The 27,927-nt window shown below is 34.7% G+C and overlaps 1 protein-coding gene across 27 annotated transcripts in view; it reads right to left on the bottom strand.

Annotated features, from left to right (window-relative positions):
* Positions 1-27,927, bottom strand: part of CLOCK (clock circadian regulator) — a 121,698-nt gene that overhangs the window by 53,850 nt on the left and 39,921 nt on the right. For 23 of the 27 annotated variants that reach the window (XM_019740117.2, XM_019740111.2, XM_074324538.1 and 20 more), the window contains 4 exons: positions 14,219-14,310; positions 7,485-7,574; positions 3,842-3,901; positions 1,223-1,371 (listed from right to left, as the gene is read on the bottom strand). In XM_019740117.2, the coding sequence (XP_019595676.2) occupies positions 1,223-1,371; positions 3,842-3,901; positions 7,485-7,531 (256 nt within the window). In that variant the 5' untranslated portion in view covers positions 7,532-7,574; positions 14,219-14,310. Of the gene's footprint in view, positions 1-1,222; positions 1,372-3,841; positions 3,902-7,484; positions 7,575-14,218; positions 14,311-17,251; positions 17,342-26,299; positions 26,418-27,927 lie in introns of those variants that run through there. The other 4 variants (XM_019740107.2, XM_074324531.1, XM_074324529.1 and 1 more) reach the window with 3 other exon arrangements.

The following is a 27,927-nucleotide window of genomic DNA, read 5'->3' as shown; positions in this document are numbered from 1 at the left end:
GAGGATATAAACAAGATGCAGAAGTTATCTGGAAATAAAAGATGAAGAGTCTGCATCTAAAAATAAAGATTTAGTAGTTTAATAGAAACAATAGTTGAAGCTATGGAGTGAGATAACCAAGGGAAAGTGTATAGAAAAAGCAAGAACACACAAGGTAAGACCTTGAGCGATGTCACATTTAGAGGGCAAAAAAAGAAAAAGAAGTTAGTCTCAATTAAGAAGGGAGGTGAACGACGAAGGGCAGTATAACACAGACAAAGGGAACAGCAAGCCAGTGGAGGGTGGATTAAAATTTCCAGTGCTTTAGACATGCAGAAGAGGATGAGATATATAAGAAAAAGCTATTGCTTTATTGGCAGCAGAGGAGATGGGAAGTAATGGCAGTGAAATGGACAAAAATAATTTCAAAGATGGTGGAGCATAAATCAAGCTAGTAAAGGCATTAGTGCTTACTTTTGCAGTTTTACTTGCATCTGAAACAGGAAATGTCCTTTTATAAGTTTTTCATCTATTATCTGCTACCAAAATACCTAATATTCTTTGAATTTTCTTTTCAAGCTTATTTAGTCAAAGTGATTTTCTTCCATAAAGAAATAATCACTTTATTTTAAACATAGTGTTTATTTCCTAGGTATACACTGAAACGATCTTTTAAAATGACGTATGAGGCCCTCATAATCAGTCTCTTGCCTTTCTTTCAAATATTCCCATAATTTTCCAACTCAAACGATGCTCCAGTTACAATGAATTCTCCCCTTTCTCTGCTTTTGTACGTGCTATTTCCTCCGTGTGAAATGCTGTTTTCCTTACTTAATCTAAAAAGGCTCACGTGAAGAATCAACTATTTTTAAGCCTTCCTATTCTTCCATTCTTTCCTGGTTTCATAGCAAATTTCAGGTTTACAAGCACTCTTCCTCTTATTATTTGCATTGTAATAGCCACTTACATGTCAGTCTCCCTTGGCTTGACTTACTCGAGGACCAGTACTGTTACCCTGCAGCATGAGAATCTAGGATATAGTAGGCACTAAATAAATGTTTGTTGAATGAAAGAAAGAACACACCAGGAAGTCTTTTAAAAAGCAATTCATTTCTTTCTCTAAAAAATGCCTAGGAAGCATCCAATCTTAACCATCACTACCAAGATTCTATCACATTATGCTTTCAGGGAGAGCTGTCATAAAATATGTATGTATATCAATTTTACAAAGTTAAAAATTTACCTTTATGTTTTCGTAAAAAATCAATGCTCTTCTGTAGAACGGTAGATTTGTCCATCTTTCTAGCATTACCAGGAAGCATGGATCCCAGCTCCTTAATGAGAACATTAAATTGATCTCTACGTTTCTTTTCAGATTTGTTTCTAGATACTCTAAAGAAATAAAAAATTAAATAAGTAGTTTTCAAATAATCCATTTGATTATACAAACAGTTTCATATAATGCTCAGTTTGGACACAACACATAGCATGTACTTCTGTCAATGTAGATGGTAATAAATATTTATCTCCTAGTTTACCAACAATATGAGGTCTGACAATTAAGTTCGCGAACTTGTTGCAACGATGTTGCTAACCTTTTTTGATATCAGAGGGATTATTCATTATGAATTTGTACCAACTAGACAAACAGTTAATTAAGTTTACTAATTGGAAATACTGAAAAGGCTGCGTGAAAAAGTTAGATAACCTGACTTTTCACCAACATTCATGGCTCTTGCGTCACAGCAATGCACCAGCTCACACGGCACTGTCTGTGAGGGAGTTTTTACCCAGTAAAAAAATAACTGTATTGGAACACCCTCCCTATTCACCTAATCTGGCCCCCACTGACTTGTTTCTTTACCCAGAGATAAAGGAAATATTGAAAGGAAGACATTTTCATGACATTCAGGACATCAAGGGTAATACGACGACAGCTCTGATGGCCATTCCAGAAAACTGATTTGAATGGTGGACTAGGCGCTGGCGGTGGTGCAAAGCTTCCCAACGGGAATACTTCAAAGGTGACCATAGTGATATTCAGCAATAAGGTATGTAGCACTTTTTCAAGGATGAGTTCACGAACTTAACTGTCCAACCTCACATTTTCAGTTCATTTGGGCAATAATTTTTCTTCTCAGTTTGTCACTATAGAAACTTTTATGTATAAGGCATCTGGCATACATGTTTTTATGAAAATGCCAAAAAGACAAATTGCATTTAAATCTCAGGTTTTATTTACTCTAATATTTACCAAGAATTTCTATTTTCCTAAGATTATATAACTGAAATACATTTTGTGAAAGTACATATAATGTGCAAATACAAATTATAAAAATTATTGAATAGGAGGAAGTTATCCATCTCCTGTAAGTTTTAAATTATACACAGAAATCTAAAAATGAGAACCTCCCTATCCTCAGGCTTACCCACACATTCTTCCTCTTTATTCCTATATTCCAGCCTCCAACACAGAGCTGTAATCATTTGTTTGCATATCTGTCCCTCCATCAGGCAGTGGGCTCCTCGATAATAGAGCCCAAATTTTTTCATCTAAGCACGTAAGCAGAACACCTAACATACAGTAAGCATTCAAAAACATGTGCTAAATTAATAATTACTACTAGTCTATGTGAAGCAATAACCAGTAACTATTTAGTTGCACTGAGACCCCTTGAGACAATTACAGTACAATTATTTATAGAGCAATTAACCATTCTATAATACCTCTAATTATCTGCTTTGTGAAGTTGAATTTTAGAATGCAGTTGCTCTATATAATTGCTCAATAAATAACTGCTCTATAAATAATTTTAGAATTTGTTTAAGCAAACTATACTACATTCCCAAAAGGTCAAAGGATAATTTTATTTATTTATTTATTTGTTTTTCTGTAATGAACAAGCATCTATTTGATAATAGTACTGGGAAAAAATACAATTGTACAAATCTTTTAAGAAAACAGATAATAACTGATTGCCTCATCAAACAATGAGTGCCTGCTCTGACGACAAAGACTGTGCTAATAAGGGCTAGGAATCCTGGGGAAGACAAGCCCCCAAACTATTTACTGCTCACCGACTGACTATAAACATGGCTATAGTGTTACCTAAACCCTCCTTCTTGATACTATAATTAACTGTCAAGGCCCCTATTTAAGGTCAAAGCCCCCACCCTCACCACCGTGGTTCTAGATCCCATTCCCTCACCTACCTGATAATACCTCTCAACAAGTCTCCCCTCCCTCTCTCTATTATCTACTTTCCTTTCTATTGGTGAATGGAGGCATGTGAAAAGACACAGGAGACAACTCTGAAAGACCTCCCAGTGGCTAAAGCTGGAACAATTTGAGCCACAAGTAACACTGAAGCATAACATGAAGCATAAAATAAATATATATGAGTCAATACAGACATAAATAAATGGGAAAGAGACTATTTTTTAACAGAAGAATTCCAAATTTATGTAGAGGTGGAGCTTAATTCCCTGGGTCCCTAATTTGAAGATGGGCTACACTTAATAACTCGCTTCCAAAAAAATAGGGTAGGTTAAGGGAAAAACAGTGACTACAATAGTGAATCCAGGCACACCCTACCTTAGCCAAGTGATGAAGGTTAACATCCCCAGTGATGCCACACAGATACTATGCTCCCATAATATGATTTGATGAGATGTGCATATTTAAAGGATAATTTTATTTAACTTATTACCTGTATACTGGTATTCTAAGCTCTTCCACCTAGTTAACATATCTAAGTTCTTAAGGCAGACAGCATTTGGAAATCACTGATTTACTACTTATTTACTATTGCAATTACTTATTATTCATCCATTTACTATTTTACATCCTAAGTTGAACTACCTTTTTGCTTTGTCCTTGTCATCTTCTTCCACCAACCCATCAAAAATACTACCATCATCTCTAAAAGAAAAAAGTGGACAGAGAAAATAAGAGCCAACTTAACAAGCAACAGCAATACTAAAATGACATGTGAATCAGTTATATACTAGAGTTTCTGTAGTTAATGGACTGTATAAATTCAAACTCAATAACACTAAATTGTTTTCTAATAAATATTAGAAAGTTAAAGTTTAGTCATTTTTGTTCCACTTAAGTTTATTACAAACGTGAATTTTAAAACTACTTACTTAAATTTAAAACTATTTAATTTTAAAACTACATACACAACACACTAAACCAGAACTTAAATTAATCAGAAGTTAGATACCTTGTTTTAAACTTTTAGACACCAGCGAAAACCTACAGGAGGTCAGTCCATTTGCCATTATATAAAATGATTCACTTAAACTATTTTTAACTATAATAGCATAGCTTAAAAATGTATTTTCTGAGACATTCACTTCATAAAACCATAATCCACTCATAAACATCACAATATCTAGCACATTAACTTATATTAATACATTTTCATTCATTACTAATTCATTTAATAAATATTTATTAGCACACATATGCCAGGCTTTGTTCTGGACGTCGTTATAGAGCAGTTAACCAAACATATAGGCCGCAGCTCTCCTACAGGTTATCTTCTAGCATAAAGAAACAAATCAACATAAAAATATATGACAATACTTTTTATTTTTTTAAAAATGGGGGGTGGGCGGGCCGGCCCGGTGGCTTCAGCGGTTGGAGCTCCGTGTTCCTAACTCCGAAGGCTGCTGGTTTGATTCCCACATGGGCCAGTGGGCTCTCAACCACAAGGTTGCCAGTTCAATTCCTCGAGTCCTGCAAGGGATGGTGGGCTCTGCCCCCTGCAACTAAGATTGAACACGGCACCTTGAGCTGAGCTGCCTCCCGGATGGCTCAGTTGTTGGTTGGAGCGTGGGCTCTCAACAACAAGGTTGCCAGTTCAATTCCTCGACTCCCGCAAGGGATGGTGGGCTCTGCCCCTGGCAACTAAGATTGAACACAGCACCTTGAGCTGAGCTGCCGCTGAGCTCCCGGATGGCTCAGTTGGTTGGAGTGCATCCTCTCAACCACAAGGTTGCTGGTTCGACTCCCACAAGGGATGGTGGGCTGCGCCCCCTGCAACTAGCAACAGCAACTGGACCTGGAGCTGAGCTGCGCCCTCCACAACTAAGACCGAAAGAACAACAACTTGAAGATGAACAGCACCCTCCACAACTAAGATTGAAAGGACAACAACTTGACTTGGAAAAAAAAGAAGTCCTGGAAGTACACACTGTTCCCCAATAAAGCCCTGTTCCCCTTCCCCAATAAAATCTTAAAAAAAAAAAAAAATGGGGGGTGGGAATGATGGAGAAGGGATTAGACAGCATAAATTGGTAACTACAATATGGCCATGGGGACATGAAAGACAATTTGGGGAATATAATCAATAATGTTGCAAAGATTTTGTAGGGTGTCAAATGGACACTTGTCTTATTAGGGAGACCATTTCATGGATGATGTAGATGCCTCATCACTGCACTGTACACCTGGAGCTGAAGCTGAATAATATTGTATGTCAACTATAATTTAATATATATGTAGTCACAGGATATGGAGTATAACATAGGAAACAGTCAATGGAATTATAATAGATATATACGATGTCAGAGGAGCAATAGATTGCGGAAGAGGATTATCACTTTGTGAGGGATGAAATGTTTAACTATTGCATTGTTTTGTACACCTGAAACTAATAAAAAAAAATAAAAAACAAAAAAAGAATGGGGGGGTGATGTTTTGATTACGGGGTAGTTACTTTACCCTGAGTGGTTACGGAAAGACTTGTTACGGGGACATTTGAGCTGAGATCTAAGTGACAAGAAAAGGTTGGTTACGGGAAGACGTAGGGAAAGAGCAGTGTAACAAATGAAATCAAGAGCACTGGTGCCTAACCCCCTAACCTACGGAACTATATTTAATAGTTTCAGGTGATTTACAAGCTTTTACATGAATTCACTATACAGTCCTATTCACACCTTTCTGTGGCCTATAAAGTGCATGCTGGACCCACTACTAACATCAACTACAAATTTTGCATCATAGAGGTCCATGTACAGACTTTTGAGGTTCCATGTATGCACTGAAATTTATGAAAAATTTGGTATGTACATGTATTTTATTAAGGAGAAAGTCCGTAACTTTCATCATAGAAAAATAATGAACTCACTTTGGGTGGTGAACACACAATGCAATAAGTAGATTTATGTATTATATAATTGTACACTTGAAACCTATGTAATTTTACTAACCAATGTCACTCCAATAGATTTAATAAAGACTAAAAAAAAAGAACCATTGCTTTAAGTCTAAATACAAAGATTCCATCCTAGGTGCCATATTGTTTAGAATGGGAATTGGCAATCATTCAGAAGTATAATCCTAAATCATATTTAATCTCACAGGAGCAGTGAAGAAACATCCTTTCTGAGAAGAAGACTACACATAGATTCCACTTGAAACTATGGCATAGCCCAAATCTATGGCACTGGTGCAAGCAGGCTTAAGGAAACTCTTTGCCCCTTAGATCTTAAGTGCTGGTAGAGTATATATTTTCACTGTCTATCTCATAGGAAAGGGAGATGAGCTGCCCCCAGATGTCAAAAGTCATTTCTGTGTCAAACTCTAGCTACAAAATTCTTAAATAATCATCTATGAAAGAATCACACAGTATACTATAATAAAAGCACACGGACTTTAGTGTCAGGCAGGTCATAATTCCAGCTTATAACTTACTATGTGACCTTAAACACATTTTTTAACCTCTCTGACCTATAGTTCCCATACCCGTAAAATCTCATAGAATAACTGTGAAGTTAAATAAAACAACACACAAAAAGTATTCTGCACATTAGCTAGCTGTCAAAGAGGAGGTGCATAAAAAAAGTTACCTATATTTCATCAAATTTCAGATACTACTGACTATAACACTTATCAGTATTTTATGTACCACTCCGAAAGAAAAAAAAATACTACCAATTAAACTATGATAAACCAACTGTATGATGAATCCCAATGTCAGAGATGTTAAAATGCAAAAAAATAAAAAGTCTTAAAATCAAATAACAAGGAGAATTATCCTTTTTCCAAGAGTAAGATTTAAAGATTATAATTTCAACTAATGAAATCCTAATTATAGTAACCTCTGAACAGTCACAAATACTAAAATGCTTAATGGGATGGGGTTAGCATCAGTAAATAAGTGGGGGAAAGGACAAGAGATAAGGAGATAAAAGATTCCAGAAGGTACCAAAGAAACATTTACAATTGTCACAATTTCTTTCAGAGCAGCTTTTACCAAATCACTCAAAATTACATTTCAAAGGCCCATTTAGAATACAAGCCATAGGCTTTTAACTTTGGCTCTAGACAATATTAACATACTTTACTTTATGCTTGCTCAATATGGAAATTACATGTAACAGTAATTTTATGTTTAAACATAAAACTTCTTTTATCAATTTGATACAGACCATTAATAGTGAATTTTAAAAGAGCTTTATGTATTTCAAAATAGGAGTCTCTAAAAACATACCTGTCAACAATCGAGCTCATTTTACTACAGCTTACGGTAAACAACATAACATATTACGTTTTCGTCTTGTGGTAGACATTTGTACTTCTCCTTGGGTGGAAAGAAAAATAAACGGTCATTAGTTTTCTAAAAAACTTATTCTACAAGCATAGTAATCTTGAGAAACACTATATTTTGTTATAGAGACTTCAAAATATTTTTGTTTGTACTAAAGGCCAAGACATTATTTTCAAGCAAATATTTTTGACTTGGGGTACATTTGAGGTTTTTCTTCTTTCTAAAAAAGGACTGCAGGGGAAAAAAACTGAGGTTCACAGTTCATTGTCTTTCTACTATAATAATTTAGAACTTATGCTTAATATTCAGTATATTAGACAATGTAAATAGGCTGTAATAACACCATCTAATCAGCAATGAACATTTGTTGCAAGCCTATTTTCTGTTAATATGATAAGCTTGGGAATATAAAGATAAAGGACAGTCCCTACAGGCAATAATCTGAAATTGAACAGGGAGATACATACCTAAATAATTATAACAAAAGGGATAACGATGGTATATTAGACGGTGTCAGAGGAAATACTTTGGTAACAATGAGTTTGCCAGGTGGTCTAGATTCTTATTACTGAAAATACAGTCCAGAGACTACCAGCACTGACACCATGTGTGAGCTTGTTAAAAGACAGAATCTTGGGCCCCAACCCAGTCCTTCTGAATCAGAATATACATCACAACAAGGTCTCCCACCCCATGTGATTTCTATGGCCATTTAAGTTTGAAAAGTAACAGATTAGAGGACAGAAGAGGTAATAGTTGAAATGATTATAAGCCACGGGAATAGCAATTTGCAAAAGCACAGGCCTTTGTGAGATGAGGGAGCACTATATTTGAGAAATGTAAGAGGTTTAGTATTTTTTCTTTTTTTGAGAAAAATCTAGGTATGTTACAACTTAAACTTTTAATCACTAGAGCATAAAACGAGAATAGGACTGATAGAGGGGTGAAGGCAAATCAAGTAGAGAAAAGCCTTATTATAAAAAGTTGTATGCCCAAATTAAAAGAATTAAAATTTACTGGTTTAAAACTGAATCATAAGCCTAAAATTTGTCTCTCTACATACTACACAGTTTTTTCCTAAAGTGTAAGTAAAGTTTCATCTATATAAGATACTTTGCCAGACAGTCATGAGTTGAATATTGAAGAACCACCTGAATTCTAATAAATATCCTAACAGTTTTGAGGCACAAAAAATTCTGCTTTAACTACATTTTTATTTAAAATTTAGAAAATAGTCTAAATTAATGTGTAACTTTAATTAAACCAGACAAGATTAAAGGTGTTCTATGAACATGAGATTCTAAAATATTCTATTGTTTTCAAATGTACATGCATGAGAGGAAGGGGGATAACTCTAGATAAATGACGATCCACTGCCTATGTGGTTTTATGGCTGTAGAAGGAAAACATGAAAGGCTAAGAGTTCTTAAAAGAAAATGACTGGGGAGTCAGAGGTAAAACTAAAAACAATAGCATCAGGATAAAATACTGATTTTAAGTGTCTGGGTCAACATCAGCAGATGGAACTCAGAATTACAGGATTTTAGAGTTAGAACCGACTTGAAAGATCACCTAAGTACAGCACTGTGGTCCAAAAGACATAGTTATCATCATGGTAATAATAGAGGTCAGTTCTGTCACTAGAACAGAGCAAAGGTTAACAGAGCCAATATCGGTGAATTTAAAAAAAGAACAGTTTTAGTTTCAAGGGCCAGATATAAGCCTTAAATGGCACTGAATATGTGCTTTTTAATTATCGAAAGGAAAAATAGGGCAAACCAGAATACAGAAAAAGGACCCCAAGAATTAGGTCTTAGACTATAGGAAGGGCCATACTGAGTGTAAGAGTGAATATGAAATGGTTTAGAAGATACAGACTGATACTTTATTAGGCTATTTTACTATTGTTAACAATATTCTTCCAAACATTATTTGTTGTCCAGCTAACTGAACATAAGACTATACCTTTAACAGCCTAGTCCAAGATCTTTACAATTCCAGCCAACTGATAGACATGTTATATTTAAGGGAAAGGTAAGGTAAGAAGTGAAATAGGCCTAAGTACTCTAGAGCAGGGGTGTCCAAACTGTGGCCCGCAATCCATTGTTAATTGGCCCGCAGCAAATTCCAAAAATATATTTAGTTTACTTAAACCAGGTGAAGCTATACGTACTTCACCTCGAGTGAGTGGCCCGGCTGTTTGTGTATTTTACCGCATATGGCCCTTGGTAAAAAACATTGAAAAAAGTTTGGACACCCCTGCTCTAGAGCAATTGTTGGAAGATTCCTCTTGACTTTTTTAAATGGTGTCAAATTAATTTTAACAAAGCAAAGTGGTAATGAGGAAACAATCAAAGGTTTTGTGTGGGGACTACCCTAGGACTCACATTTTCAGTACAAAAAGACTAACCTGTCACACTAGCACATGCTATAGATTCTAATTCAGTTTTGGAAGACATGTGATGTCCCTAAACACCTCAAGGAATTTCAAGTGTATACTCTAATATAGATTAAATTTTATTAAATCTGTTTCTTAAATATTGACATTAATAGGCCAAGATGGTATGCAATACTGTCTTGAAAGGATCAGTTGCAGCCATTAGAATCCAAAGTTCACCAATTAAATTATAATAGACTAAGTTACAACTAGGAATCAAATGCTCCTTTGCATAAGCAATTTGAGCTCAAAGTCATTCAGTGATATGATTTCCCAGCTGAGTAAGCACCACATTACTATTTTATAACAATGGAGGGCAAGGGCAGCATAAGTCTTTTATAAACAGTTTAAAAACAAGCTTTAAAAATATAACAAATGGGGACATATCAGTAACTAAGAAACTTTATAAACAATTAATTCAAACTTGACCAAATACAGAAGCAGATATGTTTTTAATTCAGCATGCAATATTACACATAAGTAACAAAATTTCAGGGCTTGGCAGTCCATCTTTGGAAAATAACCCTTATGTATGAAATAAATTATTCTGTATTAAATATAAACTGCAGTATCTAATGACATACTACTTCTCCTATGAAACTCAGCTGCTGTCACATCTCAAGGCTTTCCACTCCTACATCACTATTTTCTCCTCTATGATTGGATTATTCTGATCAACATCTTAGTATTTTATCTTTAAAAACAAATAAAATAAAAACAAAAACTCCCTTGACCCACCAACCCCCTTCAGGTGCTGCCTTCCTTTTCACAAGAAAACTGGTTGTCAGAGTTGTGTATTGTTGCCATTTCAACATCTTTAATTCCATTCTCTTATTTTAAAATTTGGTTGTTTATTTTCACCAACGTACATACACATGTTCACAGTTTAAAGCATTTGAACAGTTTTACAAGACATATTTAAAAACCAGAAATCCTTTGATCTCTATTTCCCACTTTCATCTCTTTGTTTCTTTTGGTAGTTAATCCCCTATGCTTAAAAGCTTTGTTACTTCTTGCTTCTTTTTGTTTTAGGCAGGGTGTCTACACAGTCCCAATTTATCTCTGTTGTCCAACGTAACTATGAAAAGTGTTTGCTTTTGCTCTCAATAGTATACTATTTTTTTAGGCAGTTTCTATTGAATTCCACAAGAAAGGAAGAATTTAGCTCTCTCTGACTCCCCCATCCTTACCTCATACACATGCACACTTGCCCAAATTCCCGATATCATGATTTTAGCTTGGTGGTTATATTCAGAGTTAACATGATTATGACTCTGTAAATGCAAATCACAGCTGAGCTACACAGTACAGTACAATTACTTTCTCTTTCTGAGTAGTTTTCCCTAGAGTTAAAAATTGTCTTGTTTTATTATTTACCTCATTTTCTATCTACTTATCACCATTTCAGCACCAAACTCTTCCCTAAATCTATTCTTAATATTTTCCAAACATTACACATTCTACCAATTTAATCTTCTAGCAGCCATTTCTCTTGGCACCTTCTAACCTATTCCTAGTATTGGAAATGGATGCTCTCTAGTAACTAGTCACCAGCTGTAATGTGGGGATCACTATTCACTATCATCCTGCTGATTTCCTTGGTCTCTATTTAAGTTGCATTCCCTACTTCTGGTATGGCTTCATCTTTTTTAGTTTCCTTTTTTACTTTTGTTGAGTACCTTCTACAATGACTGCCCAAGAAAGGAGACATGGCAGATAAATTTTTTTGAGGCATCACAAGTCCTGAATTGTCATTACTCTATCCTTAAACAATTGTATATAGCTGGATACTGAATACTGAGTTTGAAATCATCTTTCCCACAGAATTATGAAGGTTCATTATCTTCTGGTTTCCGATGTATTATTAAGAAGTCCAAAGCCATTCTGATAACGGACCCTTTATATGTGACCTACTATTTCCCTTATTTTGGGAGTTCCCGTGTTCTAAAATTTAATAGTGACATGCCCTACAATATATACAGTTACAACTAATTCTCCAATCTGTACTGGTCATTCTATGGCCTCTTTGTACCTGGAAACTTGTTTCCTCTAGTTCTAGAGAGTTTTGTAGTATCAGTCTCTGTTCTCTATTTCTCCCTTTTATTTCCTCTATTCTCTCTTTCTGAAACTCCTATTCTTTGAACACTGGCGATCCTGGACAGTAGCTCCATTTTTCCCCCCTCCCGTTTTCTCTTTGCTTTACTTATATATCAACATTATTTTTCAGCCCTTCCACTGAGTTTTCACTTCTAATTCAATTTATTGTTTCTCTTTCATGTTTCATGGATTTATAATCTCCTATTACCTCTCTGAAACTATTAAATGATAGTTTAGTGTTTGTTTCAATTTTTCACCTGCCAAACTGGCCTCTATTTACTCTAACTTGGTATTTTTCTCATTTGGTATTGTCTTGAACTCTCACACAATAGGGTTTCCTAAGCTATCTAGTGATCTCTGGCCACAAGATCACAAAAATCACTCAAGATCTATGTGATAGGACTTGCTGACTGTGAACTTAACTGCAGGAATATCACATTAAAATATTTCTTTGGGGGAATTCTTAATATCAGTATCTTCAGATCTTTTCTTAGGCTGTTTATAATTCCCAGAGACGAATCTTCTAAACTATTGACTGAAAATTATAAAAATCTGGTAGCTTCGGTTCTTAATCCCCCTATTTTTAATATGGTACCCCCATTCCCAACTATGTTTTATACCCTTCTATTTTATTCTTGCTAGAGAATAAGTCTCGTCTTCTGCTGTGACCTAGAATCGGTAGTTGCCTGGGTTTCCAAAGTCAGGAGAAGGACATATAGAATAGAAACATCTCTTAAACTGTTTCGCAACAAATTGTCCTGCTTTTAGTCCCATCCTCATTCCTATATGCAAAAGGGTGCTTTCAATTCCTGAACATTTTACAAGTTCTAAAGTGCCACTAACTTTGTTTCTCAGTATTTCCACAGCTGGCTTGGGAATCTAGGATCTACTACAAGACAGTTACCACACTTCCTTTTGCTTTTCAGGTTCTAAAACTGTGTTGTAATTGTTTCCTCTCCCATTCTCTTTTTTCTTGTGAAGTCCTGTCTTCTGTAAAAACCCTTTTACTTCAGTTTTAATGAAGTTTTAAGAGGAGATTGAGTTTAATTGTATTGTCTGCCACCTTTAACTGTAAGTTTCTCATTCTCTCTTCACCAATTTTAATCAGGGTTTCAATCCTCACACACATTCACTGAGACTGTTCACTCATATGAGTTATCAGTGACATTTATGTTGCCCAATCTAATGGCTGCTTTACTCTCTAGTTGACATCTTAGTAGCATGTGATCTAACCAACCATTTCTACATCTATTCAATACTTCTTCATGGCTTCTGTGGCTGAACACTTTCCTGCTTTTCCATCCATCTCACTGGCTGCTCCTTCTGCTCTGATTAATACTGGCATGTCCAGGGCTAAATCCTTCTCAATTTATGTGCACTCCCTAGACAATTTCCTCCAAATTTGACTCTAAGTATCTCTCTATGGCAATAACTCCCAATTCCATACCCCTAGACCAGATTCTCTTTAGAGTCATGTATCCAACTACCTTTTTGATATTTCAACAGGTTTTACAGGCGTCTAAAATATATAGCAAAATACTTGACTTTCTTCAGTAAACCTGTTCCTCTCCATTTTTCTTCTCCAACCTGAACTCCATATAGTCTTTCCCCACTTACACTCCAGTCACGTTTGCTCTTTCTATTCCTTAAGCATTCCATGGTGGTTTTTGTTTCACTGCCTCCTATCATAACTGCCCAAAAAAGGCAACATCTCTCAGATCTTCACACAGTTGGCACATTCTTGCCATTCAGAGCTCAACTGAATTATTATTCTTTAATGAGAGCTTCTCTACCTACCTAATGAAAGCAGTCACCAGTCTCTACCACATTATCTAATTCTCTGCATAGAACCACAAAATATTTTTGTTTGTTTATTATTTGCCCTCCCTCTCTTTAGAATGCAATCCTCATGAGAACAGGGAGTTTCTGTCTTGTTCATCACTATATTCCCAGTAGCCAAAATAGTATCTGAAGATAGCTGGTACAACAAATGTTTTGGGATAAATTAATACAACACACAAAAAATTTTAAATACAACTTTCCTCAAACTAGTGTATCAAAATAATTGGTAGATTTTTAAAAATACATTTTTCTGGGAAAATGTCATTTCAAAGTACATTCCAATACAGAACCCCATCATTACCTTTTGTATTTTTTGGATCTTTTGAACTGATTCTTCAGAAAACTATAGGCTCAATGTATTCTTCTATATGGCTGACCATCAGTCTCAAAATTCTGTTTAAACAAGAAAAACATTTATTTGTTAGATTTATTTCATTAGTCTAGTTGATAAACTTGTATGTTTATCATGAAAAAAGTTTTAAGATAATTTTGAAACATAACAAAATTTAGAACTTTATCATAAAAATGTGTAACATACTAAACTCTACAAATTATTTATAAAAGGAAATAATTTAAAAATACTCTAACACAATCACTTTTAATTCTAGTACAGAAGACAAAAGTATAACAATAACTACACATTTTAAGAAAGGAAAGAAGTTATTAAAATTGTAATACTCAATATATACCAATAACAAAAAGATGAATACAAGTCACGTTTGACAAGAGGTGCTCAAAGTGGTTACCATCAGCGTCCAGACACTTCTAATTATGGCAATCTACTGCTTGAGCAACATTGACTACAGTGTCAATTTGTATACATTTTTTTGGCACCCCCAATATAACTATAAAAATGTTAATGGATACACAATATAAAAAGATGTAATTTGTGACATCAATAACAAAGTGTGATGGGGGGAGAGAAGAGTAGAGTTATTGAAGTAAAGCTGTTATCAACTTAAAATATATTGTTATAAATATAAGATGTTTTATGTAAGACTCACAGTATGCACAAAGAAAATTCCTATAGAGGATGAAGATACACAAAAGGAAATGAGAAAGGAATCCAAACATGTCACAACAACAACAAAAATCAATGAACCAAAAAGGAAGACAACAAGAGAAGAATCAAGTGATAAAAAGCTACAAGACAGGCAAACAAACAAAATGGCAATATTAAGGCCTTCCCTGTCTGTAATTAAATGCAAATGGATTAAAGTTAGAAATCCAAAAATATAGAACGGCTACACGGATTAAAAAAACAAAGACCCAGCTATATGCCACCTACAAGAGATTCCACTTTTAGATTTAAGGACACACAGAGGCTAAAAGCGAAAGACTGGAAAAAATATATTCCATGCAAATGATAACTAAAAGAGAGGAGTGGCCATATTTATATCCATAATTATATAAGACAAAATAGACTTTAAGTCAAAAACTGTCACAAGAAAAAAAAAGGGCATTATATAATGATGAAAAGGTCAATTCATCAGGAATATATAATTATAAATATATATACATCCAACATCAGAGCACCCAAATATCTGAAGCAAACACTGACAGAAATGAACAGGGAAATACATAGCAATACAACAGGAGATTTCAATACCCCACTTTCAATAATGGACAGAATATCCAAACAGATGATCAATATGGAAACAGATGGCTTGACAAACACTACAGACCAAATGGACTTAACAGACATATACAGAATATTCCACCCGCACAGCGGCAGAATACACGTTCTTCTCAAGTACATATGAAACATTCTCCAGCACGATAAGGAACATGATAGATGCCCACTCTCACCACTTCTATTCAATACAGTTTTGAAGTCCTAGCTTGAGCAATTAGGCAAGAAATAAAAGGCCTATCAGAAAGTTATAAGTAAAATGATCTGTTCACAGATGACATGACCCCATATGTAGAAAACACTAAAGGCTACAAACACACGTAACAACTGTCAGAACTAACATCAAAGTTGCAGGACACAAAATTAACATACTAAAATCAGTTGCATTCCTATACACTAACAAAGAGTAATCTGAAAAGGAAATTAAGAAAGCAATGCCATTTACAATAGCATAAAAAAGAATAACGTACTTAGAAATTAACTTAACCAAAAAGGTGAAAGAACTGCACACTAAAAATTACAAAACACTGAAGAAATTAAATTAGATACAAATAAATAGAAAGACATCGATGTTCATGGACTGGAAAAATTTGTATCGTTAAAATGTCCATAATACCCAATGTGATCTACAGATCCAACAAAATCTCTACAAAAATCTCAATGGTATTTTTTGCAGAAATAGGGAAAAAAAACTCCTAAAATTCATACAGAATCACAAAGGATCTCAAATAGTCAAAACAATCTTAAGAAAGAAGAACAGAGCTGGAGGCCTCACACTTCTTGACTTTAAAACATTACAAAGCCATAGTAATCAAAACAGTATGGTAGTGGCATAAAGCCAGACATACAGACCAATACAACAGAAACCAGAGCCCAGAAATTAACCCATGCTTATACAGTGAAATAATCTTCAACAAGGGTGCCAAGACTAAATAAAGGGAAAAGATAGTCTCTTCAAAAAATGGTGCTGGGAAAACAGGATATTCACATGCAAAACAATAAAACTGGACGCTTATATTACACCATACCAAAAACAATCAAATTGAAATAGATTAAAGACTTATATGTAAGATCTAAAACTATGAAATTCTTAGAAGGAAACACAGAAAAGTTTCACGATATTTGATTTGGCAATAATTTCTTGGATATGACACCAAAAGCACAGGAAATAAAAGCAAAAGTAGACAAGTGGGACTACATCAAACTAAAATTTTCTGCACAACAAAGGAAATCATCAATAAAATGAAAAGGCAACCTACTGAACAGGAGAAAATATTAGCAAATCATTTCTCTAATAGGGGGTTAATATCCAGAATATATTAGGAACTCCTACAACTCAGCAAAAGAACAAACATAAAACCTGATTAAAAAATGGGCAAATTACTTACACAGACATTTCTCCTAAGAAGACATACAATGGCTTACATGTATATGAAAAGATGCTCAACATCACTAATAATGAGGGAAACGCAAATCAAAACCATCAGATATCATCACACATCTATTATGATTGCCATTATAAAAACAAAACAAAAAATCAGAGATTAACAGGTACTGGCAAGGATGTGGAAAAATTGGAACCTGTCCACTGTTGGTGGGACTGTAAAATGGTGTAGCCACTATGGAAAACAACATAAACGTCTCAAAAAATTAAAAATAGCAATACCATATGATCCAGCAATCCCACTTCAGGATATTTACCCAAAAGAACTGAGAATAGGATCTTGAAGAGATAACTGTACTTCCATATTCACTGTAGCATATTCAGAATAGCCAAGAACAGGAAACAACCTAAATGTCCATTGAAAGATTGAATGGTTAAAGAAAATGTGGTATATACACACCATAGAATACTATTCAGCCTTAAAAAAGGAAGAAGTCCTGTCATATGTGACAACATAGATGAACCCTGAGGACACTATGCAAAGTGAAATAAACCAGTTACAGAAGGACTAATAAGGCATGATTCCATTTAAATGAGATATCTAAAGTAGTCAAATTCATGGAAGTAGAAAGTAGAATGGTGGTTGCGAGGGGCTTGGGAGAGGGGGATACAGGTAGTTGTTGTTCAATAGATATGGAGCTTCCTCTGTAGTAAGGTGTAATTTTTCCTCTAGTTCCTTTTAGAATTTTTTCTTTAGCTTTGATATTCTGTAATTTGAAAATGACATGCCAAGGTGTCATTTGGAGGGGAGAGGGCATTTATACTGCTTGGTGGATTGGGAACTTCCTGGATTTGTGGTTTAGTGTCTGACATTAATGTGGGGGAAATTCTCAACCATTATTGTTTCAAACATTTCTTCTGTTCCTTTCTCTCTCTCTTCTTCTGGTATTCTCATTGCATTCATGTTATATCTTTTATAGTTGTCTCATCATCCTTGGATATTCTGGGGTGGGTTTTTTTTTCAGTCTTTGTTTTGCAATCTTTTTAGTTTTCCAGGATTCTACTGAGATTCCTCTAGCTCAGAGATTCTTTCCTCAGCCACGTCTAGTCTACTAGTAAGCCCATCAAAGTCATTCTTTATTTCTGTTACAGTGCTTATCTCTAATATTTCTTTTTGGTTCTTTCTTAGGATTTCCATCTCTCTGCTTTACATTGCCCATCTGTCCTTGCATGCTGCCTACTTTATCCATTAGAAGCCTTAGCATATTATGAATAATCATACTTGTCTGATAATTCAAACATTCTTGCCATGCTTGGTTCCTATGCTTGCTGTGTCTCTTCAGATTGTGCTTTTTTCCTTTTGGTGTGTCTTGTAATTTTTTCTTGATTGCTAGACATGATATACTGAGTAAAAGGAACGGTTGTAAATAGGCCTTTAGTAATGTGGCAGTGACATGTGGGGTGAAGGAAGCATTCTATAGTTCCACTAGTAGGTTTCAGTCTTTCAGTGAGCCTATGCCTCTGGACTATGAGCTTCACAGGTGTTTCTCAGTTGTTTGTTTTTGTTTTGTTTTGTTTTGCCTCCCTCGTTGGTAGGATAGAATAGTTCAAGTGGGCTAGAGTTGGATATTTCCCTTCTCCCATGTGGAAGGCTAAACGGGGCTGGCGTTGGGAATTTCCCTTCTTCCAGGTCATTTAGGTTTTGATAATACCCCAACAGGTTAGGCTCCAGTTAACTATCTTCCCCTGAATGCACGCCTTGTTAACACGAGTCCTCTGGTATATTTCAAAAGTGTTCCTTTTTCCCTCCCCATGCTGAAAGCAAGGGGGGCTTTTCTCTAACATTTACTGTTGGAACCTGGTCAAGTTCCTCAAAGTAAATGTTAAATCTCACAATGTTGTGAGGGCCCCAGGTCCTCCTGGAGTTTATGATCAGGTCTCCCTGGAGTTTTTAACTATCATAGTTGTCCACAGTGAGCCTCCAGCAACTAGTCAATTACCGTTCAGGTTTCCTACCCAGCACTGTTCCTGAGGTGGTTTCAGCTTGTGATTTGTGTGCTGGAAAGCCTTGATTCCTTGTATTCGCCTGTCTGACTCTCCAATCTTGGGGGGCAGTGGTTTGCCCTATGTCCTCCCCTCTCTTACGGATTTAAGAAGAGTTGTTGACTTATAGACACTTAATAATTTGAAATAATTAGTTAACAACAAAGAATTTCTTAGGCCTTTTCCTGTAACAGACCTTGACACAGACTAATGACGTGGTCCAACAATAACAACTGCACAGGGGCTGCCATAGTATTTACTATTTGTACTCTATTCACTATGAATTAGTCCTCAATTGTTCTAAACATGTATTCCTTATAATGAAGCACTTGGAAAATTTAACTGATAAAAGTAAAACTTTAATCAAATGATGGCTTTAACAATTCTAATGACTGTATATGAATTACTTTCATTGAAGTCTCTGTTATCGACTAATACAGAAAAAGTCATGACCCCATAGTGACTGATGACCCTATTTAAATAATATTTATTAAGGAACCAACTACTCAGATTATGGCTGCTTCACATTTTTTTCTCCTCCCATCTCCCCATTTTGGGTGTGTGTATGTATGCGTGTTGTGTCTGTATCTACTTTAGTTTTTATTTTCACCTTCAAGAAAGAAAATTAGGGTGAATTTTACTAAATTAAAATTTGGGGTATGGAAAGAACTTCAGAAGCCTGTCAATTTTAATTAGCAATGTTCTTTCACTGACAAAAGTTTGGGGAGACATATCAACAGCTTTAAAATATTTGTCCTTTAACCTATGTCCTAAAAGCTAGAAAGAATTTAACATCCAACAGCAATAACAGTAGCATCAAAATGCTAGTATATCAAACATAAATCCAAATATGCCAGAAATACCAACTGTGGTATTCTTGAGTAATTAGCTCATGGATTTTTTAAAAAATCTTTTCTGTAGTACTTTCTAAAATTTCTCCCAGAATATGCATTATTTTTATAACCAGAAAAACTGCCTTTTTTCTTTTCCTTTTAACAGCTGCCTTTTTCTTTTCCTTTTCCTTTTCTTTTAATTGCTTAATACTAGAGCCCTGGCTATACATAAGGAACATAAAATACATGCTCATCCATTCCAAAGAACAAAAGTAACAAAGTAACATGAATAACAAAGACTTTTCTTAACATGAGTAACAAAGATTTTTTTATGTAGTGTTCACATATAACTTAAAAAATACTTTTAATTTCGTCTATTAACAATTTTTAAATTATTATTATAAATGGTTAACTCAGGAACCTGGGTTTTAAAAAAAAATGGAAACCACAATAAATCTTTCTCTAACCTAATAACCTATTGACCCACTGACCTACTTTGGAATTTAGGTTAGTTAAATCTGATATCACAAATATTTCTGAGACTGATGGATCTATTAGCATTAATTAAACGCAGTGCTGAAATTTACTTGACTGGTAAATTATAAAACTAAGCAATAATCCTTAACTATGTTTATCACAATTTATTAAAAATTCTAACTTGTTCTGCAGATTACTAAGTAATTGTATTATAGCTAAAAAAAATTATTTCTGAGAACAATTTTAACTTGTGAAGACCCAAAAACTTTTAAAATTAATTGTTTAATGCTTGAATAAAGATAAAATTAAACAGTAGTTCTCAATTTATTCAATACTGAATGGGAACATGAGACTACCTCTACAAATATATGTAAACTATTAGGAAGATGAAACACATTCTTGACTCTACTGTAGTTTTTAAGACCAATTTAAATTAAAAATTGACAGTAAGAACAAAAAATACACCCAAACCAAAGCCTCATGAAACAGACCTCTTAGAGAACACTCTGGCTCATGACAAACATCAAATGATACCAAAACTGTAGACTGTCATACGTCTAGACATGAGGTATTTTTGAAGCCTCATTAAATAAACAAAAATTGAAAAATTAATACAGCTCTTATTGGCACACAAGACTATTCAAATGACTCAACTAATGTATTTCTTCAAATAATGCCTCAGCTCCTTATTCATGTAATGAACAGGTCTGGTCCACACGAGCCTCCTACTCCTTTTCCAGAGATGAGACTGAGACCTGAGCCTGTCACCAGCCTCAAATGAGCCCTACAGAAGACCTAGAGGTTCAGGGAGAGCCAAATTCAGAGTGAACTACACAGTGAACTAGGTACCATAACCCTACACTTACACCACCCTGCACCATGCCTCTACATTAGTATCAGCAGAAAAAGAGGGGGCCCTATGATAGGCAGAATAATGGATCCACTAAAAGGACTATGCCCTAATCCCTGAAACCTGTGAATATATTATACCATACATGGCAAAAAGGGACTTTGCAGGTGTGATTATGGTGAAGATCTTGAGATGGGGAGATTACCCTAGGTTGACTGGGTGGGCCAATGTAATCACATGAGTCTTCAAAAGCAGAGGACCTTTCCTGACTGTAGTCAGGAAGACAGAGAAGAAAAAAGTACGGTTAGAAAGATGCAATGTTGCTGGTTTTGAAGATGGAAGGTGGCCACAGCCAAGGAATGTGGGCAGCCTCTAAACGCTTAAAAACACAAGGAAACAGATTCTCCCCCAAAACCTCCAAAATGAATGCAGCCCTGCTCACACCTTGATTTTAACCCAGTGAAGATCCATGCAGAACTTCTGAGCTGCAGGACTATAAGGTAATAAATTTGTACTGTTTTAAGCCACTAAGTCTGTGGTAATTTGTATGGCAGCAATGCAAATTTAATACAGGTCCAACTCTGGCTATTCAATAAACCTGCCTTTCCCAAACTCTCTCCCTCAATATTTACAATAATCTATCTAGAAAACCATCAAAACTAATCCCATTATGCCCTACTTTCCTTTTATGTCAGTCACCAGGAGAGGCCGAAGACTCCAAAGTTCGTCCCCCATCACCTGGATTCTTGAACCTATATACTCTGTATAACCCTACATTGACTTGTTTTCTTTTCCTTTCCCGATTTCCAAAGTCCTTTAACTGCATCCACTGAACTCACGCTACATCATTAGCAGAACATTCTATTTCCTCAATAGTGTTGCTGTACACACTCTTCACCTTTTTTGCACAAATGGAAATTTCCCTCTCCTCTAGGACTTCTGCTCTAGCTCCAGTCCTTTCAAATAATGGACGTTTCCTATCCCACATCTCATATGACTAGGCCCTGATTATTCCCTCTCCCCTCCCTTAAATCCCCAGCTTTGACTCGCTTGCCTCCAGACTATATCACCTATTATCCTCTCCTTGTTGTAACCATTCATAAACCCCCAGAACAAGCCCCCTCATTCCCTGAGGGCTGTCACTCTCTCCAACACCTCTTTTGTCACTGTTTTTAGATTTTAGTATCTACATAAATGATCCTTCCAACTTCTCGGCCTGTCAGTTCCTTGATCTCCTCTCCTCCAACAATCCTATATTCCATCTTATCTCCCACTTATTCCCTTGGAGTTACTCTAGAATTCACCATTCCAATAATCACACACCTCTCCATATTCTCAATTTCAAGTACCTTATCCCTCTATACCTCACATGAGCTAGGACAGCATGTGATCTGCCTGATTCGAAACAAAGATAAAAACACAAGCGTTTTTGAAACTTCTCCAAAATAATTTTATCTACATTTATATTTATAAAATTTACTTCCTTTAAATTATAAAATTGTTCAATATACAATTTATATATATGCTATCCACTTCTCTTTTTCTATCCCTATTTCCTTTCAAAATTTTCAAATAAATAAATGTATGTAGATGTATTTAACCCTTAGTTGATGATTCTTTTTTTAACCCACTGACTGACTGCTTTATCCTCACCTGAAATGAAGGTCTGGGAAAATGGCAGGCCAAGATCCTATATACTCGTAAATCTGTGGAGTATCAAGGGAGATGGGCTCAAATTGCACAGACACATCTTCTTTGCAGTATGCAAGTATTAGTAATAATTACGGATAAAAAGGATGTTTAAATGGCACAAAAATTCACACCCAGAAGGCCTATGGTCAGGTTTCACAGAGTAAAACCTGGATTTAAGTATTACAAAACCAAGCTATACCTTTGATATATAATAGAAGACACACAATTTGAGATTTCTACTGATTATCTTCAAGCCTGCTATTGAGCCCATTCAGTAAATTTGTATTTCATATACTACTGTATTTTTCAGTTCTGAAATTCCCAATTAATTCTTTTACAGGGTTTCCTATAAAAGAATATCTTTCCATCCTTTCAAGAGTATTCACTTTTATCTCATAGAACACAGATTTAACAGTTGATTTAAAGTATTTTTCTGATAATTCCATCATCTGTATTATCTTAGGGTGGCATCTATTTGTTGTCTTTTTCCGTTAAAAAATGGTCAGATTTTCCTGTTTCTTTGTATGTCAAGTAATTTTAGATTATAGCCTAGTCATCCTGAAAATTATGTTATGAAACTCTAGATTCTATTAACATCTTCTGGAGAATTTGATTTTTTTGTTTAAGCTTAGACTGCAATTCCATCTATCTTGCCTTTTATGGGTGGTAGTTCTAATGTCAGTTCAGCTTTCAAAGCCTTTACTATGCTATTTGGGTTTCTCCTCTGCATGCAGCACTCAGGGACAAGTCTGGGATCTGAACAGTAGTTTATATTGTAGTTCAGTTTTCTAAGTCTTTGCTGGGTCTGTCCTGTGCATGTGTAGCTCATTTGTGAGGGACGACCTCTGTGGGTTCATACTCACAATTAGGGAATCTCCTCTCACATCAGCTCTCTGGGATTCCCCCAGCATGCTCCTGTTTCCAAGGGCCTCTTTCCTGACTCCTCTGACCAGAGAAATGGTTTTTTCTCAGAGTTGTACGTGCTTGTGCTACCATGGCAATGCAACTTTACAGGTAGAGATGGTCTCAGGGCAAGTATAGGAGAGAAAAAGAAAATATCCCCTTTCCTTGTCCGCTGTCTAGAAATAGGGGTTTCTCTTGGAGTTTCTGCTAACTGCTACACCCCCTGTGGAATTTCACAATTCAGCCCACCATTGGGTCAAAGCTGGGGGAAAAATAAGGTAAACTCACCATTATACAGACTATTATTTTTCAAGTTATGACTTCCCTTCTCAATTTGCATTCTATTACTAATTTTCAGATTCTTCAGATAGTTGCTTTTGGTATTCTATTGACAGTTTTTAGTTCTAACCCATCAGAGAGAGGGTCTTACTCCATTTTGGCTTATCCCTTGCATTACATCCATTTGTCAACAGACTTTTCACTTAATGGCTTTAAGTAGTCACTGACTGATGATTATCTAGATCCATGATATCATTAGAAGCTGTCCGGTGGTGAGTTTCTAACACCATCATTGTCCCAGCATTTCTTATCAGCTGTGATACTTCTGTAAAGGTACACTTTCCTTCCTAACTATTTGGTTATTCTGGAATATAATTTGGGCAGAAAAAGAATAATAAATTATTGATTCTTTCATTTACCAACGAATTGTGCTGTGTAATGAGAGCATTTTTTTAAAAGTATTATTATGAACTTTTGGATTCTTATATATGTGTATTTCAATCTACTGTAGTCATGACATTTCTAAAAATCTATTGTTTTAAGGAAAATTTCAAACACGCAAAAGTGAAAAAAAGAATAGTATAATTAACCCATATACTCATCACCCATTTTCAACAATTATCAAATCATGGTCAATCGTTTTTTTCATCTATTCTGCCCCTACACCTTTCCTTCCCATTCCTCTTTGCATTATCTTAATAGAAGCAAATCCCAAAATCTACATATCCTTTCATCTGTAAATGAATCTACAAATTACAAGAACTTTAAAAAAAAAAACAACACCAAAATTATCATACCTTTGAAAGTTAACAAAAGATGTATAAGAACTCTACACTCAAAATAACAAAACATTTCTGAGATAAATTTTTAAAGGCCTAAATATACGAGTACGAAGGTATGTATATACCATGGCTAATGTATTAAAAGTCTCAATATTGAAAGATATCCAATATATCCAAATTGACCTACAGATTCATTATCAAGCTAGCAATATTAAATAATAAATAATATTAAACTTGCTTAATATTAAGCAGAGAGTTTGATTATGAAACTGATAGGCTATGTATAAAACTTTTACTGAAATTCAAAGGACTGAGAAGAAACACGGCAATTTTAAAGAATAAAATTGGAGGATTTAAAGCTACAATAATGAAAAGAGTATGGCACTCAAACAGAACAACAAATATAACAATGGAACAAAACAGTCCAAAAATTGATCCACAAATAAATCTGAATTACAGTTACCTGAATTACAACAAAGGCACTACTGCATTACAGTAGGAAAAGGATAGTCTTTTCAATAAACAATGCTTGACCAAATGGATTTCCATACAGAAAATAAAATGAAGCATGAATCCTACCACATACCATTCCTAAACCTAAATGTAAAAGTTAACACAATTAAGTTAATAGAGAAAAATACAGGAGAGTATTTTCTTGGCTTTGAGACAGGCAAAGATTTCTTAAAATACAAAAAACACTAACCACAAAAGTGGTTAAAATGGACTTTTTTGATAAAATAGACTTTTTTCATTAAGAAATTATCTTAATGAAGACAAACTATTAAAAGAATGAAGAAATAGGAGAGACAGCTTTAATACTTAATCCAACAAAAAACTTATGCTAGAAATAAAGAAATCCTAAAATCCGTAAGACAGACAACCCAATAGAAAAATGGGCAAATGATATGAACAGACATTTCTCAAGAGGATATCCAAATGGTCAATAAGCATATAAACATGTGCTAAACCTTTTAAGTTATCAGGGAATTATGAATTAAAACTACAATATATTTTCACTACATATACAGCAGAAGAGCTAATATTAAAAACACTAATAATTTCAAATGCTGATGAGGATGTAGATCAACAAGAACTCATACACTGTTGGTGGCAATGTAAATTGACTCAACCACTTTGGGAAACTGGGAGCATCTACTAAAGCTAAGCAGCCAAATACCCTAGGCCAGTAATTTCACTCTTGGATATTTATCCAACAGAAATGCGTACATATGTACACCAAAAGACATGCTCAAGAATGCTCACAGCAACACTCTTCATAATAGCCCAAAACTGATAATGATCCAAATGTTCATCAACAGTAAAATGGATAAATTGTGGTATATACACACAAATGAAGTATTAAAAAGCAATGAAAAAGTATAAACTATCGCTATATGAATCAACCTGGGTCTCATAAACTAGATGTTGATCAAAAAAGACAGACATAAGAAGTTCAAAAACAGACAATATTAATGAATAGTGAATGAAAACTGAGATAACAGTTACCTGTGGGAGTGCGTGATGACTATCAGGGAGCATGAAGGAGGTTCCTGGACTGACAGAAATGTTCTCTATCTTGATCTTGGTATTGGTTTAGTGAGTGGAGACTTTATAAAATTTCATCAAAATGGGACTCAGGATTTATGTACTTCATAACATGCATGTTTTAATTCAATATAAAAAGTTTTAAAAAGTTAGCAATACTGTATCAGTCCTCTGATTTTTTCATTTTTATTTTTATTTTTATTTTACTTGGTGAAATTGAAGTCTAGTAGAACTAGGTTTCTACAACAGTCTGCCTCTGAGTTGGGAAATAACTTTTTCAATTACTCAGTACAATTGCTCAAGATTGTTTTGATATGTGGATCCTTCCCACATTATGAGGGCAATAGATAGTCTAGCTTCAAGTTAGACCTATCCCATGTTCACAAACTAGAAAATACTAAGATGGATTTTTTTCTTAACATAAATATAGTTGATCAATTGTTCTATATTAAGTTCCAGATCACCAGTTCCTATAGTTTGTATTTGGCAAAACGAGGTAAGACAACTCAAGGCTCCTGAGGTTTAGCATCTAAGTTCCATTTTAGCCAGAATTGAAAACAGCAAATCAAGCTATGTGGTTATGAAAATGAAATAAATTATTAAACATAAAGTGCTTAGAACAAAATGCCTAGCACAAAGTAAATGCTCAAAAAATGTCTGCAATTATTGCTATTTTGAAAAACACTATAATAGACTCTTATTCTTGAGTTTCCTTCAAAATATGATAAATTAAATTTAATAAAACCAGATCTACTTTTACAAACATATTTACGGAGCTAATAAATTTTTAATTTATTAAAAATGAGCTGATGTGAGATGAGCTGAAGTGAATATTTAAAAAAAATTACAGGATAAAAATTTAATAGACTATACCTAAAATTTGTTAACGTTCCAAATCATATTATTTGTTATTTAACTATGATCTTATGATTAAAATAATTGATGCGATAATGAAGAAGAATACCGTTACTATAAAGATCTTATCTTGGCAGAGCAGTTTTTACATTTGCAAAGTTCTATTTCATTTCATCTCCACATTACTACAACTAAATCCATTTTATAAAACACTAAATCATAAACTTATGAAACACAGTAAAGCATCACAGAATAGAGCATCTGCATTGATGACCACATGGTTAATCGTAAACCACCCAACAAAAAACTCTGTTCAATCACAGCACCACCATGTAAACAGAGCATGTGATAAAGAACGTGGAAAACATAAATACAAGGAATAAAAGCGTATTTTTAATGGAAATAAGTAATAATTTAAAAGCAACACTGCTTGGACACAATTTCTAGGTTTTGGGATAACTGCTAAAGAACTTCTTTAAACTTTTTCCTTTGAAATAATTTCAAACTTTCAGAAAAGTATAAGAATACTTCGAAGAACTCTTATATACATTTTATTCAGATTCACCAATTAATATTTGCATCATTTCCTTTATCATAAACATATTTTCTGAACCACATAAGTACATATATATCATGCTCTTTTACCTCTAAGTACTTCAATGTGTACCGCCTAAGAACAAAAATGTTCTCTTAAAATAACAATATTAGTTACTAACTTCAGGATACTTAAAAAT

Source organism: Rhinolophus sinicus, linkage group LG02, assembly GCF_036562045.2.
Source record: "Rhinolophus sinicus isolate RSC01 linkage group LG02, ASM3656204v1, whole genome shotgun sequence".
In the NCBI taxonomy this organism is placed as follows: domain Eukaryota; kingdom Metazoa; phylum Chordata; class Mammalia; order Chiroptera; family Rhinolophidae; genus Rhinolophus; species Rhinolophus sinicus.
Note: the sequence above shows the minus strand (reverse complement) of the source record. Positions and strands in the feature narration are given on the sequence as shown.